At 42.6% G+C, this 16,135-nt stretch overlaps 1 protein-coding gene across 1 annotated transcript in view; it reads right to left on the bottom strand.

The window, feature by feature from the left end:
• Positions 1-16,135, bottom strand: part of FRMD5 (FERM domain containing 5) — a 362,872-nt gene that overhangs the window by 28,332 nt on the left and 318,405 nt on the right. Inside the window, exons 6-7 of the mRNA XM_027870215.1 lie at positions 14,431-14,554; positions 9,417-9,504 (exon numbers count right to left, since the gene is read on the bottom strand). Of these exons, the coding sequence (XP_027726016.1) occupies positions 9,417-9,504; positions 14,431-14,554 (212 nt within the window). The remainder of the gene's footprint in view (positions 1-9,416; positions 9,505-14,430; positions 14,555-16,135) is intronic.

The raw sequence follows: 16,135 nt of genomic DNA, 5'->3' as shown, positions 1-16,135 counted from the left end.
ATATGGGGGCTTTCACCAATGACTATAGTCTGGTCTGATAGAAATTCATTCAATAACATTTATTAATAACCTACTACGTGCAATGCGGTGTTACGTGGGCCAGTAGCCAGAAAACCCCCAAATAAAGAGATGGGGATCATGAAGCTCCAAAGCTTAGAGGGCCACACATGTTCTTAATGCTCACTCAGAGGTGGCATCTCTGGTTAATGTGAGTTGTAACGTAATGGAAAAAATACCAGGCTTGGAAAATATGAGTTTGAATCCTGCCTCAGATACTTACTAGTTGTGTGACTTGCTTGGGCAAGTCACCTCGCTGCTGCTTGCTTCAGTTTATTCATCCGTAAAATGGGTATAACTTACATCACAGGGTTACTCTGAGAATCAACTCAAATGTGATTTTACGTACAAAGAACTTTGCAAATCCTAAAGCTACGATATGAATGTTAGCTACTATTGCTTCATTTCATATGCAGTGTTATACCTGGTCATTCACAGGAGCCGTAAGGGGCTCTGGCTAGAACCCCAAACTATTCTTTTTTGGGAACTCCCCATGGGTTCCTTCTCTCAAGTAGAATACAGTTTCACAGGCAGAGCCAAGATGGCGGAGGGAAAGCAGTGACTGTCTTGAGCTCTCTCCCAAAGCCCTCCAAATACCTAAAAAAAATGGCTCTAAACAAATTCTAAAGCAGCCGAATCCACAAAAAGACAGAGTGAAACAGATTTCCAGCCAAAGACAGCCTGGATGGTTGATTGGAAAGGTCTATTGTGACGGGTGGGGAGAGGAGCGCAGTTCGGCGTGGGTGCGCAGGCCGCAGCGACCCTGGAGTAGGCCTCAGAGGACTGAATCACAGGCAGCTGTGGCGGTTTCCAGACTTCTCAACCCCTGAATGCCAAAGACAACTTAGAAGGTCAGTGGGAAAAGTCTGTGACTGCGATGAGAGAGGAGCTAGGTCTCAGCATCAAGTCCCGAGCGTGGCCCGGGGCCACGGCTTTTTTCTGAGCACAATTCAAGTATTGTGGAAACACAATCAGGATAACACAAGATTTAGCTGCTTCTACATTAAGGGACCTCAGGGCATGGAACGTAATATTCCGGAGAGCAAAGGAGATAGGATTACAACCAAGAATCATCTACCCAGTAAAACTGAGTATAATCCTTCAGGGGAAAAATGGTCATTCAGTGAAATAGAGGACTTTCTGACTCAAGTGGAACATGAAGAGGTAAACAGGAAAGAGAAAATCATAAGAAACTTATTAAGGTTGAACTGTTTATATTCCTTCATGGAAAGATGATATTTGTAACTCATGAGACCTTTGTCAGTATTAGGGTAGTTGGAGAGGAAAAAATTATATGTACATATATATAGATATAGATAGATAGATAGAGGGCACAGGGTGAGTTGAAAATGAAGGGGTCATATCTGGAGAATAAAATTAAGGGGTGAGAGAGGAATATACTAGAAGGAGAAAGGGAGAGGTAGAACGGGGTAATATCCCACAAAAAAAAAAACAAAACAGAAAAGAAAAGGCTCTTACAGTGGAGGGGAAATGGGGGAAGGTGAGAGGGAATGAGTGAATCTTATTCTCAGAGGATTTGACTTAAGGAGGGAATAACATACACACTCAATTGGGTGTGGAAATCTGTCTTACCCTACAGGAAAACAGGGGGGGAAGGGGACAGGAGAACAGGGAAATGATAGAGAGGAGGGCAGATTGGGAAAGGGGGCAATCAGAAGCAAATACTTCTGAGGAGGGACAGGGTCAAAAGAAAGAATAGAATAAATGGGTGGGCGGGATAGGATTAAGGGAAATAGAGTTAGTTTTTCACAGCATGTCTACTACGGAAGTGTTTTGCATGACGGCACATATATAACCTATATTTAGTTGCTTGCCTTTTCAATGAGGGTGGGTGGGGAGGGAGGAAGGGAGAAAATTTGGAACCCAAAGTTTTAAAAACACATGTTTAAAAAAATGTTGTCACATACAACTGGGAAATAAGAAATACAGGAAATGGGGTACAGAAATCCATCTTGCCCTACAGGAAAATTGAAGGGGAAGGGGATAAGAGAAGGGGGGAGAGAAAGAAGGGAAGGCAGACTAGGGGAAGGGATATTTAGAATGCATGCCATCTTGGGGTGGGGGGAGGGGCGAGATGGGGTGAAAATTTGGAACTCAAAATCTTGTGGAAGTAAATGTTGAAAACAAAAAAATAAATAAAAATTAACATTAAAAAATAAAAAATTAAATTAAATTAAATTTAAAAAAAGAGGAATTAGTGTAGGCTTGGGGCAGCTAAGTGGTGTAGTGACTAGAATGCTGGGCCTGGAGTCAGGAAGACTCATCTTCCTGAGTTCAAATCTGACCTCAGACACTTACTAGCTGTGTGACCCTGGGCAAGTCACTTCACCTTGGTTGCCTCAGTTTCCTCATCTGTCAAATGAGCTGGAGAAGGAAATGGCAAACCACTCCAGCATCTTTGCCAAGAAGACCCCAAATGGGGTCATGAAGAGTCAGACACAACTGAAATGACTGAACAACAACCCGGCTGAACAAGGTGGGGTTTCAGTTGGAACCTGAAGGAAGCCCATGAAACCAGGAGGCAGAGATAAGGATGGAGAGAATTCCAGGTGTGGGGCAGTTAGAGAAAATGCCCTGAGCCAGGAGTGTTGTTCAAGGAATGGCCAACGTCACTGGATCGAAAAGTATATGTTGGGGCTATGAGGTGTAAGGAGGCTGGGAAGGTGGAGGTGGCGAGGTCTAGGTTATGAAGGGCTTTGAACACAACATAGAGGATTTTATATTTGATCTTGGTGATAGGGAGATACTGGTGCATTATTGAGTGGGGGATCTCCTATTCTTTTCAAGGTATACTTCATCCTACCTCATAAGCTAGACAGTATGGAAGGATTCTTCCATTTTTCCAAGTTATATTTTCTCTTCTCTCATGGAAATTAATCAGTCTTTTTTATCCATGTATAATTATTTCTGAAATGAAAATAGTAAATCACTGGAAAAATGGAAGGATTCTTCCATTTTTCCAAGTTATATTTTCTCTTCTCTCATGGAAATTAATCAGTCTTTTTTATCCATGTATAATTATTTCTGAAATGAAAATAGTAAATCACTGGAAAAAAAAAATACAGTTTCACTTTGAAACTCTGCCGTGCACAGGCAAGACCACAACTGTGATTGTCTGGGCTGCTGGATGAACTAAATGTATGGTTTTCAGGCATCACACAACAAGTTGTTATTGCTGTTAACCCACTTATTGTGGTTATGTATACAATCAGGGTTCATTGTGACCCAATCACCGGGGCACCAGCAAAGTGGTATTCAGCCCATGGGTACAGCAAGGAGCTGAGTCTGTGATCACTTTGTAATGGAATAAATCTAAAAGCTTCTCAGTGTCTCAGATAACCCAAATAAAGACTTGGAAAGCCACGGGGCTGGATTTTCCTTACAATTATTATCACTTTTGGTTGCTATTATTAATATCTATGTGCTATTTCCTGTCGAAGAGGCATCTAACCTAAACATAATCCTGGAAGAGTTGAGGAGGCAGTGTGGTCTAGTGGATAATGCTGGACCTGGGTGTCAGAAAGATCTGGGTTTGAATCCTACCTCAGCCACTTATTAGATGTGTGATCCTGAGCAAATCACTTAACAGCTCTCAGCCTCAGTTTATTTATCTGTAAAATGAGGAGTTTAGAATCACTGATGTCTGAGGTCCCTTCCAGCCCTAAATATTTGATCCCATGACATGAGATACGGGTCAGGGCGGGGAAGCATCTGGGTGAGGAGTAGAAATTAGGGAGCAGAGGCTTCCTAGGTATAACTTGGTCAGCAACCTTTTTTTTAAAGGGATAGGTGGGGGCTCAAGAAATGCTTCCTGGGAGAAATCAGACTTAGGTAAAGATGTGATCTAGGGAAACAAGCTTTACATGAGGGCCCGGTGGGTAAAGGCTGTGCTCACAGTGAACAGGAACGCAGAAGAAGGAAATGGGTTTGGCAGAACCTGAAGCCAGGCCCTCTCATCCCAGAACCAGAACTTCTTTCTCCTGAGCCACGGCTAGGACAAAGGTGTACGTAGCTTGTCTTTCCATCTGGTGACTGTCCTTGAGATGCTGAGGGACCAGTAGCTGCCGGCACTAGATGAGCTCCCCACTCAATGTAAATAAATGCCTTTGGGAAAAGACTGCTGTTTTTCCTTGGCCTGAGAGATTTCAATTTTGCTTGTTGAGAGAACAGAAGAATGGAAAGCTAAGGTTGCTGGTGTATGGAAGGCAGTCATGATTCTAAGTGATGGGAGATGGGGGAGGGTGGGTTGCCCAGGGAAAACCTGACAGGTCTAGAATGGAAAGGAGCCATGGGAGAAGGTGGTACATTTTGAAATTCATTTTTATGATAGCATTATGATAAAATCACAGAATTAAGAGCTAGATCTAAGTGGTTATCTAATCCAACTTCCTCATTTTATAGTTGAGGAAACTGAGGCCTAGAGAGGTTAAGGGACTTGTCCAAAGTCACACAGCAAGTGACAGAGCCTAGACCGGAACCCAGGTCCTCTGGGTTCAAATCCTGTGCTCTCACAATAGTACCACAATACTGCCTATCTTAAAACCTACATGTAGTATAAGAAAAATATAAAATTGCGGGGTTGGGTTGGGGAAGGCATTTTAAGTTAGGAGATAATAGCCACATAATTTTCAATACATACTAATGCAGGAATGGGATGTGTGTATACATAAATATAAATATATACTATGTATTATAGTATATATTTAAATATATATTGTTGTTCAGTCATTCAGTCATATCCAACTCTTTGTGACCCTGTATGAGGTTTTCTTGGCAAAGCTACTGGAGTGGTTTGCCATTTCCTTCTCCAAGTGGGTTAAGGCAAACAGAGGTTAAGGAACTTGCCCAGGGTCACAGATCTAGTGTGTCCGAGGCCAGATTTGAACTCAGGCCTTCCTGATTCCAGGTCCAGTACTATATTCAATGAGCTACCCTGCTGCCTTATATACATGTGTGTATGTGCACACATATACACATGTACACATGCATATATATATATACACACATACATACATATATAGTATCATTATAGAGCATGTGTACTATACATATATATATATATATATTTAATATATACAAGTACTAATATAATCTCTTAACTATAGTTCCCCTTACATCTCAGGGACAATCACTAAACAGAAGCACAAGTCATTGAGAGAAAGCCGTCAGACACGGTACAGGAGTTCATTTCCCTGATCAAAGACACCAAATCTCTAGCAAGGGGTTCAAACTCAGATTAGTTTTAAATTCATCTCCGTGAGACAATGGTGAATGGTCACAAACCACACACCTCTGATCTACCTTAAGGCTCTCTCACACAAAGAGTACACATCACTCAACTATATTCATGCCTTGAATCCAACAGACTGGAGAGAAAGGAGTGAGATCTGGGCTATAGATAGGCAGCCCACAACAGGATGGAACATAGTCACTGTTTCATCTCTGGAATGGAGAGCTCAGCGTTAAAAGGTTTCCAGTTTCAGGCTTTATACTCAGGAGGTGACGTTCCCTGGGTTTTCAGGTGCTCTCTCAAGAGCTAAACACTCTTGCCCTAGCTGTTGCTGGCTTGATGTGATGGGGCAGAGTACAAAGGAAAGAGTGGGGACACACAATCAGTGGCCATCACCAGGGGTGCCCAGATCCCATTTCTGTTAAAACTAAAAATGATAAAAAGTCACATGTGCCCCCCTGACAGATCCAGGTGTCCCATATTGGGTACCTGAGCAAAAAGTCAATCTTGTTCCATGAGAGTTGTGGCACCTTCCTCAACTTTCTCTGGCCTAGACAAGGACAACATGGGCAGAAAAAGTCAGTGTGATCAGGACGGGCAACTGTTTCTTAATCAGCTGGAGAGAAGAGAGCTCAGCCAAAATGTTGTTCTGCTCTCATTTAATTATCAAAACGATTTCTCTTCTTCTGCCTTCCCTAGGGCTGCATGCCCCAGATTCCCTGGGCCCAGTAATTGCCTCTTTGTTAATAGAAATCATCTGTATTTATTACACAAAGTGCTAGGGCTTGTTCCAGATCTCCTTGCAGTAAAATAAAAGTGAGTATGAGAAGGCATGTTGGTAGAGTGGCTCTAGTGAGTGATGAGACCAAATGCACTTGCTACTACTCACGTCTTACACTCAACAGTACAAGGGTAGGGAAACCATAAATCTGGGGGCTCAGTGTGAAGAGCACAGGGGTGGGGGCCATGTGAGAGCTGAGCAGGAGTCCAGAAATACTAATTTACAGGCACCTAGGATTCCTACTAGCTAAGCAAGGTGGGCAGAGGCAATAGCTATATTCAAAGGAAAGGGAGCCATGGGTTACGTATTCTAGTCCATAGATTAACAGTCTCCAGTAGAGTTTGGGCCAGTGTAGCCGCACATCATTCTCTACCAGCTGATGGGCATCTCCGAGCCCAGGTGGTATAGCGCCAAGACGTGAGGGAACAGAGCAGGGAGCTTAGATAACCTTAGTGGGAATTATACTATCACCAGCACCAATAACTTCTAAGTCAGGTACACACAGTATTAATTAATGAATGAAAAAGAATCAAAGTATTTAAAAGTATTTATGAAAGTATTTATTAATTTATTATGAATTAATGAATGAAAAAGCATTTCTTAAGTGCCTACTGTGTGCCAAGCATTGTGATAGGTGCTGGGGACAGAAGCAGAAGAAGCAAGTACAACCTGTCTCTTTTAACTGAGTTCAGTGGTTTGTCCCTGAACGGATAAACATCTGAGTGGGTTGATTCCTCATCCTCCAAATGCAACCAAACAAAAAAAGAGTCTTCCTCATTCCTGTCTCTCTCTGAAGTGTGGCCTGGTGTGAAGTTTGGAGATGATATGGGCCCCTTCCATGGACCAAACCAATCTTTTAAGACAGTGGTGTCAAACTCAATAGAAATGGAGGATGCATATTGACTCAGAAAACCACATTATCTATGTTTTACTGTATTTCTATTTATTTTATTAAACATTTTCCCAATTACATTTTAATCTGGTCTTAGCCAGACTCTTTCTGGCTGGACCACAAATTTGATGCCTCTGCTCTAAGAGGTGGCCTTTGAAAGACTGTTAAACTGCTGAGGGCACCATTGTGGAAAGATGGATGAGGAAAACCTGGGTTCAAGTCTTGTCTCTGACATATGCTAGTGATGTGACCCTGGGCAAATCACTTAACCTCGAAGTGCCCAGGCAACCTTCTAAGACTGTAGGCCTCAGAAATGCTTTAATAGAGGAGCTTTCTATATTAGGAGCTCCCCAACAAGGATGAAATCACAGGTCCCTACCACTTATAATGATAGTTATTATTTATCAACCCTACCTTGCCTTCCTCCTTTCACCCCTCCCTAGGCCCAGGGCAGTCCCAGAATTTAGAGCCATCACCACACACTAGGAGGACCCTACTCCCTTGCCCTTCTGCCCTCAACTTCTCCTCCAGCCACAGGCTACCCAAGAACCCATCCTAGACATTCAGGCACTGAGTGGGAAGAGGCATCATGACCTGCCTCCCCCCCACCCCCTTTCCCATCCTGGGCTGTATCAGAACCCACCCTGATGATCAGGTGGGAAGAATGACACTACTGGAGATGCACAACTTCTTACCCCTATCCACTCACCTTGGGTATTTTTGACCGCCTATAAGGTTTGAACAAGATGGAGGCCAATAATTTCATTCCTTTGGATGAAATGGAGAACCTCACCACCTGTCTGCTGCTGCCTCTAAGATCCTCCAGATCTTCTTGTTTGCCTTACCTTATGTCATGAAGTTTCCCAGTACTGGCATCTTAATTTAATTTAAGGACCTCTGGGCCTTGCAACTGTACCCCCTTTGCGACTATACCCTTGGGACTTTCAGGCCATTCTCTTTGCCCTCCAGCTAAACTTTCTCTTCCAATTAGAATATGAGCTTGTTAAGACAGGGACTGTCTGGCTTCATTTATTTCTATCCCCAGCACCTATCACAGTGCTTGGCACCTAGTAGGCACTTAACAAATACTTTTTCATTCTTTAATTCATAATAAATTAACAAATGCTTTTAATTAATACACATTTTTATAAATACTTTAATTATTTTCATTCATTAATTAAAATGTGTAATCTTTTGCTACCTGACTTTTAATACCCTACACAAAATATTTTTGGTACAAGTATGTTGGTGTGCACATCTTTTGGACCTGGGGCGTCCAGAAGAACAAAATGTGTTGCTGCTAGATAAGGAAATAGATTTATGAGTCACATAGCTAGTAAGTGTTTGAGGTGGGATTAGAGCCTTTGGGCCTAAATCCCACCTCAAGCATTAACCAGCTGTGTGACCTGGGCAAGTCACTTAATCCCTCTGGCCTCAGGTTCCTTATCTATAAATTGAGGGGAGTGGCCTGCAAGGTCCCTTCCAGCTGTAAATCTATGGGTTCATCAAGGACAAAGGCATGCTCTTTGAGCGAATCTATGTGAGACTTCTCCCCTCTATTAGTAAAGGCACACATCCCTTCCCTATGTTAGTGAAGACATGCATCCCTTCAGTTTATTACCCAGCTCATGGTTTTTAACGTGAGTTTCCCCTGCCTTGCACAGACTTGGCCCCAGAGCCAGTGCCAGAATAAAAGAGGCAGAAACGGGGAGGGACAGAGCAACCCAGAGACACAGGTAGAGAGGCGGAAAGACGACCAAGACACTTGGGAGAGTCCCATGGAGAGTGACTCCAGCTGCCCAAGTTCATCTCGGAAAGGCCAGACATGTGAGTAATTACAGAGGTTTCCTCTGGGCAGAGCCCTCCAAGGCTGGCTTCTCCATCTCTTCCTCAAAGACGCCTAATGGAATTAAATGTGACCCCACTGCAGTTCCACACAGTGACTTACGCCTCTGCAGTCAATAAAACGCACGCTGGGAAGGAAACAAGATTATGGGTCAGGGAAGAGTGGGCAGTCTGCTGAGCTGCCTCTGATTAGTACCTGTCGCACTCCCTCCCACATTACTGCCCTTTTCACTTCCGCCAAATTACACTGCCGGAGTGGAGAGTTGTCTTTAAATTTGTTATTTAGATCAACTGCTTCAAAGGCTCCCAAATTGATGTGGTATCCCCCAAATTATGCAGATGACTGGGTCGGGAGGCATTTTCAGAATGAGATATTGTCTTTTGAGGGGGACAAGAACTCATGGGTTAGGCCTTGAAGGAGGTACGTGGGCTGTCCTTAATGACTGTCAGAAATATGTGGGGGAGTGGGATGATGGTGCTGGTGGAGAGGGATGGTCTAACAGGACAGAGACAAGAAGGGGCCTTGCTATCCACCCTTGAAATGAGGAGCCGGTTAATAAGGACAGTCCTAAGTCAAGGGGCAGCTTTACCTTGCATGGGTGAGGATCAACTCCATAGGTTTCCAAAGTCTGGGCTTTTCTCAAAAAATTTAACTCTGATGTTGCTGGTGTCTGACCACTGGAATAAAGAAAAACAAACAAAAAAAGACTAGTTATCAAATGTTATTGTTTGCTGAGGCAGATTCACTGTTAAAAGAAATGCTCAGGGGCAGTCAGATGCTCCATTTCTTCTTCAAAAGAACTTTGGGAACTCTTCCTTATGGAAGTTAGGCCATTTCAGCAGCAACACTCAGCAGCCTGGGCATCCCACTGCGGTTATCCATGGCCCTTACCTTCCCACCAATGAGAAGCACAAGTGTGTTTTGCTAAGAGATAGCCTTCTAAACAAAAGACAATCAATAAAAATGTATTTTTACAACAGATCTCCTTCAATGCTTTGCCTTCTTAGAACCCAAATATGTTCTGATGCAGCCGTCTTTGTTCTGACTCACTTGCTTACCAGTTATGTGACTCCAAGCAAGTAACTTCTATGGGCCTCAGTTTCCTCATCTGTAAAATGAGGGACTGTGGATTGGCTGGAGTAAATGGCTTCTAAAGTGCCCTCGAGTTCTACATCTATCTACGAGTCTATTTTTTAGGGAAAAGGTGCCTGAAAACAACCATTAGGATACAATTCAATGTGCCTACGGACAATTCCATAAGGATGGTGTTTTTTAGCTGGAGTGTCGATGTCAAAAACCACGGTGATCTTCAGTATAATCTAGACTAGAAAGACATTCTTCCTTAGCGAGGTCAGAATCCCTAGAATGACCGTGAGGGTCATTTGTATACAAATACAAGCAGCTTTTTTTTGGTCTTTGTATCTTCAGTTTTGAGCACAACGCCTGGCAAATGTTGCTGTTCAGACATTTCAGTCATGTCCAACTCTTTTTTTAAAATTTTTTGTGTGTGTCCAACTCTTCGTGACCCCATTTGGAGTTTTCTTGGCAAAGATATTAGAATGTTTTGCCATTTCCTTCTCCAGCTCCTTTTCCAGATGAGGAAACTGAGGCCAACAGGGTTAAGTGAATTGCCCAGGGTCACCCAGCTAGTAAGTGTCTGAGGCCAGATTTGAACTCAGGTCTTCTTGACTCCAGGACTGGTCTTTTACCCACTGAGTCACCTGCCTGGCAAATAGTGCATAGCAAAGCTTGTGTGTGTGTATGTGTGTGTGTGTGTGTGTAATTATTTATACATATTTTACATTTATACATATTATACACTTATACATATTTTAAATTATTTATTTTTAACATTCTTTTAAAAAAATTGACTTCCAAATTCTCTCCCTTCCCCCCCCACTAAGAAGGCAAGCAATATGATATCAACTATACATGTGAAATCACGCTAAACACATTCCCATATTAACCATATCACAGAAAAGCAAGAAAAATAAAATGAGAGAATTATTCTTCAATTTGCAATTAGAGTTCATCAATTTGCAATCAGAATTTATCAGTTTCTCTCTCTTGGAGTGGATAGCATTTTTTCATCATGATTCCTCTGGAATTCTCTCGGATCATTATATTGATCAGAGTAGCTAAGGCTTTCATAGTCGTTCATCATTACAATATTGCTGTTACTGTATATAGTAATCTCCTGGTTCTCCTCACTTCACTTTGCATCAGTTCATATAAATCCTCCCAGGTTTTTCTGAAACTATCCTCTTCATCATCATTTCTTATAACACAACAGTACTCCCTCTCAATCATATGTCACGTCTTATTCAACCATTCCCCAAATGATGAGCATCCCCTCAATTCCCCTCAAAAAGAGCTGCTATATATAGATGTATCAATATTTTTACATATAGGTCCTTTCCCTTTTTCCTTTGATCTCTTTGGGGTACAGACCTAGTAGTGGTATATTGATGGGTCAAAGGGTAGGTGCATAATAAATCTTGTTGATTGACTGATACCATAACACAACATATCAGAAAACTGAATTTTTAATAAGAATAAGATCCTTATACCACAGGCATTTCCCGTGGCTGGTGGGCAGGTCAAAAAGCATTTAAGTTTCTTATCTACCCCAAATAACACAGCAGGTCAACAGATAAATGCTCTGAAATATGCCCAGATTTGGGTAGGATTCCCTTCTGAGTAGGGCAGAGAGCATATTCTCTTCTTCAATCAATCAGTCGACAAACAGATCAAGAGCCTATTACATGTGTGAGCCACTGTACCACGGGGACTTCGGAGAGGAGGCAGTGAAGGAGAGATGAGCAGGGACTGTGTAACTTTTGACTTTGTCCCCTCCAGGTCTGGCACATAGTGGGCCTTTGATGAATGCTTGGTGACTGAGTGATGTAAAGATCTATCAAAGATAAGATGGTCCACGTATGATGGGTGCCAAATCAAGTCTCCTCTCTGGTCCATCTTCTCCCTACCCCAGGCTATCCTCCACTTACCTGCCAAATAGATCTTCCCAAAGTCACTATGTCACTTCCCCATTCAATAAACTGAGTGGCTCCCTAGCACCCCTAGAAACAAAGACAAAATCTTCTGCTTCTACCATTCCATTCTTACTCCTTAACTCCATTCCACGTACTATGCCATCTGGTGACACTGGCCTCCTTCTGTTCCTAGAACAAGACATTCCATTTCTGGACACTGGCTGTCCCCTATGTCTGGAACTCTCTCCCTCCTAGCTTCCTTCATGTCTCAGCTAAAATTCTACTTTCTATAAGAATTTTTCCTGGTCCCCCTTACTGCTAGTAACTTCACTTTGCTGGTTATCTCCAATTCATCCCTTATATATCTGATTGCAAGTTGTCTCCCTCGCTACATTATGAGCAATTTGAGAACAGGAACTCTCTTTCGCCTTTCTTTGCATCTCTTAGTAGTCAGCACATAGTAGGTGCTTAATAGTGTAGGCTCATTGACTAGCTGAAATGAGTGCTTTAATAATAATCATTAACAGGACTTAGAGGAAGGAGCCATCATGACTTTTTTATATTCCTCACAATATTGAATACAGTGATACTCACACAGTAGGTGTTAAGTCGAAGTTGTTGAACTACACAGGGTTGTTTGTTGAACTAAGCTGTTGAGTTACATTACTTTGAAATATCAGACTGGCCACCAGAGGGTACTGGTACACTAGATACTATTTTTGTGGACTCTTTTTGTGGTAGATCTCATCAGACTAGAAAATCTGGCTGATTAGGACTGAGGCCTTTCTGACAAGCACCCTGCCTGTTGTCTGGCTGCTACCACTGACTCTGAAGGATGGTGACTTTGCCAACCTTCCTCCCCACCCCCAATACTACTCTAATTGGTACCAGTACCAGGGGATTCCCCAACAATGGGCCTCATTTACTGTGTCAGTATGGAACTGACCTCAGTGACTGTGACATCTAAAAATATACATGACTGGTTACCCAGTGCCCTGAGTCCCACCAAGCATTGCTCCATTGTTATATATTTCTACGCTTGTGCTTCATATACTTTTGTTGAATTGAGTTTATTTTCTTCCTACATCCAAGTCAAGTTGAGAGCTATCCAAGAGCCTATTTTAAGCTCTGACCTTTAACACAAGGTCTCGTTTCTGTCCCAGCAAAATGAAGGAAGTCACTGTATAGAGGCTGATGAGCAGTAATGAGAAATGCCATGGGAGAAATATGGCTCTAGATCCTGTTGCACATAGAAGGGTCTAAGGAAAAGGGTAAGGGGCCCTTTCTGAGACAGTTGTCTGCAGTGCTCAGAATTGAACTTAAAACCACTGGGCAGAGGTTTTTATTTTGAAAGGGATCTAAGCTTAGGATAGTCATTAATCCTCCCTCTCCCTTTTTTCTTCATAAATGGTTAAAGAGAGGATCCACAGTCCTACCTCTGGATTCTTAAGGAATGGGGAAGGAGGCAGCGTGGTACAATGGACTGCTAGAACCTGACTCCAAGAACTTGAGTTTCAATCCAAGCTCTGCTGCTTATTTTCTGTTTGACCTTGGACAAGTCTGTGTGACCTTGGACAAAGTCATTTAAGCTCTACGGGCTTCAGTTTCCTCATCTGTAAAATGAGAGGGAGAACTAGGTGACCTCTAAGGTCAGCAGCTCTAGAAAAGCATGGGCTGCTGAGAAGAGGCAGTCTTTGAAAAAAGACAGCATCTTATAGGAGTCCCAACCACACCTGTCAATCAGCTCTAGCCCTGAGCCCTCACATCTGGTTATGCAAAAGCCAGCTGTCACAAACTATTAATAAATTGAAACAGGTTTGCCCATAACTGTTCCCTTTCATTTTAAACTTTTCTCTTCTTTTCATCTTATGTCTTTCCCCTCTTTCTTCCTTTCTCTATCCTTTCTTTTCCCTCTCCCTGTCTTTACTTCTGTGTCTCCATTTCTCTTAGCCAAGCAAATGTTCACATGTCAGTCTCTCTCCACTCTCTTTTCCCTAAACTTTCCCCCAAAGAAATCCTAAACAAAACTTGAACACAATCTCTTGCTCAGACCCCAAATAAAAACAGATTTTAAATTCTGTGCTGGGGAAAGTACTTGCTAAGTCTATGATGTGTTAACGGGTGTTGGTGTTGGAATCACAGTTCATCCCAGCTCTGCCATTTTGCTACCTGTGTGATGCTGGGCCATTTACTCAGTGTCTATGGGTCTCAGTTGCCTCACCTGCAAAATAAGGGTGTGGGACTAGAGCCATGAGGTACTTTCTTTCTTTTTTTTTTTTTTGGTGAGGCAATTGTGGTTAAGTGACTTGCCCAGAGTCACACAACTAAGTGAGGGTTATGTGTCTGAGGCCAGATTTGAACTCAGGGCTTCCTGACTCCAGGGCCGGTCATCTATCCACTGTGCCACCTAGAGGTTCCCATGAGATACCTTTTAACACTAAGCCTATGATCCTAGGTAAAGTTTGAAGATACGTCACAAAGAGAAGATGGCTGTAAACCAGTGTTTATATCTCTGGGCAGCCTGGAAGAGAACAACACTACAGGGTGAAAAAATGAGCTCTGATTAGCTCAGTCACAGCGTCTTGAACCATGACCACATATGCTACACACCTGAGTTCAGTTTTGTGGATCTCGGCAATTTTCTTTTCCAGCTTCTCTGAGTGTTTAGGGAAAAACTGGAACTTGGAACTGTAGCCCTCTGGATGCTTTCCGGGGTCATAATCACCAATCTCGGCTTCAAAAACAAACAATGAAGACATGAGGGGGAAGGAAAAGGGAAAGCAAGAAAATCATCAGTCTGAAATGAAAGAGAAAGTAGCAAAGGAATTAAATATCAAGCAACCAGGACAAAACACTGATAATGAAAGCACAAATGAGATTAATAAACACCAGTGGTTCCCAAACACAACTCAGGGTCTAACAGGGAAAGAAAGAAGGGAGAACCAAAAGTGCGCTGGCCTGCCGCCTTTCATTAGCAGTGCAGCATTTTCATGCTCAGATCTGTTAAGCGGACTGCCAGCAGAGACAAGACTCTATTTTGAGATCCAAAGCAACATATAAGTTCATAAATGAGCTGAAACCCAACCCCGGAACCCAAGTGTTGGTCTAAGTCAAATAAAATTAAATGAAACCTTGTTGAGCACCTACTGTACATAAAAGTAGAGCTGTCTGAATGTTCAAGGAGAAGGTAATAACAGTAGATTACAAAGGTCCAAGTTCTAATACTGAGTTCTCCATTGATTCAACTGTGCTGGGGCTTTCTCTTCCAGTAACTGGAAGAGTTGGAGAGAATCCAACTTCATTATCACTAAGATTAGTTTGATCTGATTGTCTGTGGAGCCCTTTTGGGGTGGGGATGGGCAATGACACCTCCTGTAAAATGCTCTGGAATTATTACCCTCTGTCCAACACCCCTCCACGTTGGCTGGGAGTGAGGCTGAGTGTGCCAGATGACCTCTTTCTCAAATACTCTGGAGACAGGAGGTAGCAATGGATGCTGAGAAGAGGAGGTGGTGGATATTTTTTAGCTGTATTAGGATTGTTTCCTCTCTCGACAGGCTAGAATTTTGGGTCTAATCTAATAAGATGAAATTTAGTAGGGATAAATGTAAAAATCTGACATTTAGGTTCAAGAAAGGAACTTCCTAAGTAGAAGATGGGGGAGGTGTGGCTGGAAAGCAGCTCTTATGGAAAAAAAATCTGGGGGTTTTAGTAGGCTTACTATGAGGAAACAGCATGATAAGATAATGCAAGCTTAGGCTGTTAAGAGAGGTATAATGCCTCAAAATAAGGTGCTAATTCTCTGGCCTGGTCAGACCACATCCTGGGTATCGTGTTCAGTTCTGAGCACCATATTTTAGGGAAGACTTCGATAAGCTTGAGAATCCAGAGGCGGGAAACCAGGATAGTTGAAGTGGCTTGAATTCATGCCATATGAATGTAAGTGGAATAAACAAGTGATGTTTATAATTGAAGATGTTAAGACTTGGGGGAGAGGGGCAGGAAATGACAACTGTTTTCAAGTATGCAAATAGCTATCATTAAAATTGTTCTTCTTAGCCCCTAAGGGCAGGAATTGGAGCAATGTGAGGAACTTACAAAGAGGCAAATTTATTTGATGTTGAGAAAAAAAATTAAGAGTTATCCAAAACCAGAACAGGTTTCCTTAGGGGGTAGTGGGCTCCCCCTTACTGGAGGACTTTGAGGAAATGATGACTTGTTACTGTCTTGTAGAGGCTCCTTTTTAAGTCTCTGTGTGTGTGTGTGTATGTGTGTGTGTGTGTGTGTGTGTGTGTGTGTGTGTGTGTGTGTGTGT

The sequence above is a fragment of the Vombatus ursinus genome, unplaced genomic scaffold (genome assembly GCF_900497805.2).
Source record: "Vombatus ursinus unplaced genomic scaffold, bare-nosed wombat genome assembly UNPS02014794.1, whole genome shotgun sequence".
Taxonomy (NCBI): Eukaryota; Metazoa; Chordata; class Mammalia; order Diprotodontia; family Vombatidae; genus Vombatus; species Vombatus ursinus.
The sequence above is the reverse complement of the archived record's forward strand: the minus strand, read 5'-3'. Positions and strand labels throughout refer to the sequence as shown.